Here is a 6,373-nt window from a genome sequence, read left to right as displayed (position 1 = left end):
ACAATCCTGAAAATCTCACGAAAACGTCTGTAACATCCGAATGGTTTGGCCGACAAACTATTATGGAAAGGGGCGACTCTCACGAACACGATGGTGTTCTCCGTTTTGCTGTACTACCCCCCAAGAGTGTCACGGGACTCGTCTGAAGGTAACCCATACGAACCATACGATGGAGGTCGTTTTTGTGCCAACAAAAATAAGGGGTTAAATTTGTGTCTAAAAATAGATACATACTGTATATATTTCCTGAGCTTTCTTATATCTCCTACATATCAGACAGACACATCAAAACCTTATTCCTTATGATGAATTTTCTGACTATCTTTTTTTCCCATTTATGAATGTGTTTCAAAGCATTTCTGTGGGCTATAGTAGTAAAGCCCTAATTCAATATTTTATCTAATAATTTTTAAATACAGTATATTTTTTGATAACAAAAAAAAAATCGATATCAAATAGCTAAATCATCCAAATCATCTATGACCATTTTAAAACAATTGAATATGTTAGTTTAGTAACCCCCCCCCCCTCTCCCCCTCCAACAGTTTAGACTTTTACAGGTTTTAAACAAATCAGATTAGCATTCCGTCTACGGTAGAGCAACAGTGCCACCTAGTGGTGTGTTGACAGAATAGCCTCTTTCGTTGATCATAAGGACGTGGAGGGGTGCAGGCGAAGTGCACAGCAGCCTTATATTATATGAGTGCATTATTCAGCTGTGAATAATGCAGTAGGACTTTACCTACTGTACATGCTGTACAACTGTACATCTTTAAACAAGCAGCTATGCTTCGTCAGCAGATGTAGGTGGGCTTTCGCCACTGTACACTTGAGGGAGCGTAGTGTGTAGTGTAACACTATGGATCTCTCATGGGTGTAAGGAGACTTCCCAGCTCTGTTGGAAACTAAGGACGGTGGGAAACGAAGGTATGTTTGACGTTATAAAGCCATGTGTCTTGGTACCATCTGATATGCATGTTGGCTTTAGGCTCTGTAGTACATACTTCTAGACTGTGTCTGGGAGAGTTCTACTGTTCACTTGATCTTAGTGCACAGACTCAGAGTTCAGAGTTGTTTTCTTGGGAGAATTGGAACTTGGTAGAGAAAACGGGCTGCCACAGAGAGGTGCATATTATATCCACGGCTTCCAAGCAGAAAACCCTAAAGGGCCTTAATAAAGAACTCCTCTTACGTTGTGTCCTATGGGCAACAGCTGTACCTTTCTTCATTTAGTATTATTTACATTTTGAAGCTCATGTGGAAAACAGTAGGAAAAGTATGTGAATAATGTATGTAAATAATGTATGTGAAAGAAGCAGTGCTACAAAGTGACGTCATCTATAAATATGGGTGGATGATGACGAAGGCTTTATGCCAAAATGCGGCCGTTTGTTTTGACCTCTGCTGCTACAAAACAAGACATTAAAATGCAGGTTTTTCCTTTATTCCAGAATATGCCTTTTAAACCCGGCACCCAAAGAGTTGTTTCACTGCAAACATTTGAGCTGAGCCCATTTCTCTTTCTAGACTTCTGCAATTGTCTTATTTCCCTCTTGTTTTATGCTCCCATGATGCCCCACTGCACAAAGCCTTAAACATGTCTAAGGACACAAAAACAAAGCAAGAATTCGGCCTCTATGGTTCACTGGAGCCTCGTAAAGCTATTTGTGTTTTGCTTCTGACCAAAACATACTCACCATAGCAGACATAACCACGCACAACTACACACACACACACACACACACACACACACAGAAATGCACAAGTACATCCACACAGATACTCACCATGGTCTTTGACCTGCTCCTTCCCCCAGCGCTAGAGGATGTTGCTGAGGCTCGGGGAGAGATCCACGGATGAGGGTTGGACTAGGGGTCAGAGACTGGTTTCTCTGCTCAGTCATATTATGAGAGGGCAGATCGACCAATGAGAAGGCAGCAGACCAGCCAGGCAGCTTGACTCACTGCCCTCCTCTAATGTAGTAAACAGGCAGTAGCCCAGACCCAGTGATGCCCTAGCCCTGGAGTCAGCCATGCCCCAATCCTGCTGATAACGCATAAATCCACCAGGAGCTCAGACCAACACACCAGCAGTCTCCCTCCATCCATCCCTCTCTCTCCTTCCTTCCCTCCCTCCCTCCATCCATCCCTCTCTCTCCTTCCTTCCCTCCCTCCCTCCATCCATCCCTCCGTCTCTCTCCTTCCTTCCTTCCCACCCTCCATCTATCCCTCTCTCTCCTTCCTTCCCTCCCTCCATCCATCCCTCTCCCTCTCTCTCCTTCCTTCCCACCCTCCATCTATCCCTCTCCCTCTCTCTCCTTCCTTCCCTCCCTCCATCCATCCCTCTCCCTCTCTCTGTCCTTCCTTCTCTCCCTCAATCCATCCCTCTCTCTCCTTCCTTCCCTCCCTCCCTCCATCCATCCCTCTCCCTCTCTCTCCTTCCTTCCCTCCATCCATCCCTCCCTCTCTCTCTCTCCTTCCTTCTCTCCCTCAATCCATCCATCCATCCCTCCCTCTCTCTCTCCTTCCTTCTCTCTCTCCTTCCTTCCCTCCCTCCAAACCCTCCATCCAGGGCTAGACCAGACTAGCAGGGCACGGCACACCTACCCCAGTCAGTGCCCAGTGGTGCAGAAGACAATGTGATGTGATCTTGTGTATCCTGAAGACAGGTGCTGCTCATCAGCCAACATCCCCAACATGCATGGCCGCTCCTGATGATGTCACAGGAATGAGCTGGTGGAGCTAGTGATGCAGGAGAGCCTTTAGCGACCTATGACAAACCCTGGCAGAGTGGCACGGGGCATCAGTGCCATAGTGAGGCAGCTGCAGGCAGGAGTTGGGATACATGGTGTATGTCAGCGGTAGCGTTGCTCTGTCACTCCGAGGCCTGTCAAAGCTCTGAGTTAGCACCCTACTGTCGCTCTGCTCTGGCTTTGTCACGAAGGGGGACCCGCGTCAGGACACCAACAACTTATCCCCGTGTCACCAATACCTCTACATCATCACAACTTTACGTCTCTGATGTGTTACTGAAGCCAAACCGTTATGAAGTCAGACAAGTCATTTTAATATGTATCTAATTCACAGAGAAAGAGTTGAACAACAGATATGAGTGTCTGACTACATCAGTTATCTTTTGGTGAAGCTGTGCCTTCATTACTGTCATGCTTACTTCATGCATTGTCTTAGGGCCTCATGTAGCCAGAGTAATCTGTCATTGTTGGTCTGATGTGTTGTGGCAGGGATGTGTCTGGATCTCCCTGGCCCCGGCCCGCTGTAGTGTTCAGTAATGTAGTGTTCAGTAATGTAGTGTTCAGTAATGTAGTGTTCAGTAATGTAGTGTTCAGTGGAGCGGAGGGCTGCATTGCCGCCTGCTGAATCTGACTGTCTGCACGACTACTGCTCTGCTGGCATCTACTGGTGATCGCCTGGTAATCAGCTAGTGATCCACCAGCGTTGAAGTGAAAGCACCCTGATTAGCTTTCTCTCTGCCTCTGTCTCTGTCTGGCAGCGACGCTCTTATTTCACCCTGTCTCTTTCTCTTTACTTCTCACATGCAGAGGCTCTCTCTCTCTCTCTCTCTCTCTCGCTCTCTCGCTCTCTCTCTCTCTCTCGCTCTCTTTCTCGCTCTCTCTCGCTCTCTCTCTCTCAATCTCTCGCTCTCTCTCTCTCTCAATCTCTCTCTCTCACTCTCTCTCTCTCTCTCTGTCTCGCTCTCTCTCGCTCTCTCTCTCTCAATCTCTCTCTCGCTCTCTCTCAATCTCTCTCGCTCTCTCTCTCTCTCTCTCTCTCTCGCTCTCTCTCTCTCTCTCCCTCTCGCTGTCTCTCTCTCTCTCTCTCTCTCTCTCTCTCTCTCTCTCTCTCTCTGTCTCTCTCTCTCTGTCTCTCTCTCTCTCGCTGTCTCTCTCTGTCTCTCTCTCTCTGTCTCTCTCTCTCTCGCTGTCTCTCGCTGTCTCTCTCTCTCTCTCTCTCTCTCGCTGTCTCTCTCTCTCGCTGTCTCTCTCTGTCTCTCTCTCTCTCTGTCTGACTCTCTCTCGCTGTCTCTCTCTCTCGCTCTCTCTCTCTCTCGCTCTCTCTCTCTCTCTCTCTCTCCATCTCGCTGTCTCTCTCTCTCTCTCTCTCTCTCTCTGTCTCTCTCTCTCTCTCTCTCTGTCTCTCTCTCGCTGTCTCTCGCTGTATCTCGCTGTCTCTCTCTGTCTCTCTCTGTCTCTCTCTCTCTCTCTCTCTCTCTCTCTCTCTCTCTCTCTCTCTCGCTGTCTCTCTCTCTCTGTCTCTCTCTGTCTCTCTCTCTCTCTCTCTCGCTGTCTCTCTCTCTCTCTCTCTGTCTCTCTCTCTCTCTCTCTCTCTCTCTCTCTCTCTCTCTCTCTCTCTCGCTGTCTCTCGCTAACACACACAGACATTTACTCTCTCCCTTTCTTCTGCCTATTTAACTGAGGGAGGTAGTGAGACGTGGGAACCCATATCAGAGCTGCCTTGATTTCTGTTAGATGTTTTAAATATGCTCCACTTCGGAAACATGGCCATATTTGTTGTTTTCCGGTTGAGAGCATTGCGCTGCAGCAATAGCAGCAATGATATGTAATAGTGTAGGCCTGCTGCCTGTGTTAGCAGCATCACTATCAGCCTGATGAGAAGTGGAGCCTGGCTGCTAAGCCAGAGACAGAAAAGCAGTGAAAGGTATTAGGCGGTGGCAGCCAGCTGTGACCGGAGCAGGCCAGCCAGGCAGGAATGCACTTATGCAGGCGAATGGCTCTCTTCTCCTTCATCTAGCAGCTAGACTGTGTTCCTCTCCAGTGGTTTTCCACATCACAGCCCCGGAGTTACAGGCAGCCAGAGGCAAATACAATGACTCAAGGCAGGGAGCCAACATGCCTGTTGTGTGTTAACGGGCCTGTGTGTGGTTGGCTACTTTCATCAAGTAGTTCACAGCACAGTAGGTAGGTTGGGCGGTGTGGGGGGGGGAGAAAGGAGACGTGAGAGATGTGCAGCTGTCCAAATAGAGCTTCATGCAAACAGTGCTGTCTAAACTATCCAGACGCAGACTATTAGGTGGGGGTTTAGGGTGTAGAGATGCGGGTGGGTCACAGGGTTATAGGGGTGCAGCCTGCAGTAGTGTGGGTGGGGGTGGTCTGTTGGTCTGGACTGGCTGACATCTCTGTCTCCTCTCTCCCGGCAGTTCATGGCATCAAGTGGACTTGCAGCAACGGGAACAGCAGCTCTGGCTTCTCAGTGGAGCAGCTGGTGCAGCAGATTCTGGACAGCCACCAAACCAAGCCAACTCCCCGGACCCACAACTGCCTCTGCACAGGCACCCTGGGTAAGGGGGAGGGGGTAGAGGTAGAGAGGGGGAGGGGATAGAGGTAGAGAGGGGGAGGGGATAGAGGTAGAGAGGGGGAGGGGGAGGGGATAGAGGTAGAGAGGGGGGAGGGGATAGAGGTAGAGAGGGGGAGGGGATAGGGGGGAGAGAGAAAGGGGAGAAAGTGTAGTCCTAGCACTGACTGTTGATAACTACTTGGCTGAGGGGAAATGTTCTTGCTATGATTGTGTTGCTGTCTCACCTCGCTATCTTACGAAGAATGCACCAATGTCAGTCGCTCTGGATAAGAGCGTCTGGTAAATTACTCAAATGCCAAAGAGTTGGGAGAAGGAGAAGAGGTAGAGGTCCTACATTATGCTCAGAGTGAATGTGGAAAGTGTCAGGGTCATGGCTCTCTTGTGTTTTATTGACACCATTTCAAACGGTCTCTAAAGTCACACCAATCAATTAAACAATCGATTACAATGACTTGGATAAGGATGTTGTTATCAGGTGATTTGTTTCGGTATGAAAGCACAGACAGTGTTCTTATTAATGTCAGCATTCTGCTGAGCTGCTCCAACAAGTCATTCACAGTCTTCCCTCAGAGGTAGTTTGTGAATTAGATTGCCACTAGCAATGGTCACTGAAATTGTTAAAAGGGTTTAAAAAAATGTTTTACTGGCATGAACAAATAATGAATGGCGTTCAGGGATTTTGGTGTGAATTCAGGTGTTAAATTTATTGTACTTTTTTTTTTTTTTGCACTCATATATTCATGTTCTTATTGTGTCAGCTATTTAAAAAAATATTTTGTGTTAAAAGAAAGAAAATTATAGGTGCCTCATTTGCATAAATACACAAAACACTTGCTCTGTCTACCCTACCTGCAGTCACCTGCTCTGTCTACCCTACCTGTACTCACCTGCTCTGTCTACCCTACCTGCACTCACCTGCTCTGTCTACCCTACCTGTACTTACCTGCTCTGTCTACTCACCTGCTCTGTCTACACACCTGCTCTGTCTACCCTACCTGCACTCACCTGCTCTGTCTACCTGCACTCACCTGCTCTGTCTA

General features: G+C 48.0%; 1 protein-coding gene across 1 annotated transcript in view; it reads left to right on the top strand.

Annotated features, from left to right (window-relative positions):
- The window catches only part of LOC139368588 (calmodulin-binding transcription activator 1-like), a 483,633-nt gene that overhangs the window by 428,129 nt on the left and 49,131 nt on the right, over positions 1-6,373 (top strand). Inside the window, exon 8 of the mRNA XM_071107638.1 lies at positions 5,176-5,316. Coding sequence (XP_070963739.1) covers positions 5,176-5,316 — 141 coding nt within the window. The remainder of the gene's footprint in view (positions 1-5,175; positions 5,317-6,373) is intronic.

This window comes from Oncorhynchus clarkii, chromosome 16, assembly GCF_045791955.1.
Source record: "Oncorhynchus clarkii lewisi isolate Uvic-CL-2024 chromosome 16, UVic_Ocla_1.0, whole genome shotgun sequence".
Classification (NCBI taxonomy): Eukaryota; Metazoa; Chordata; class Actinopteri; order Salmoniformes; family Salmonidae; genus Oncorhynchus; species Oncorhynchus clarkii.
Note: the sequence above shows the minus strand (reverse complement) of the source record. Positions and strands in the feature narration are given on the sequence as shown.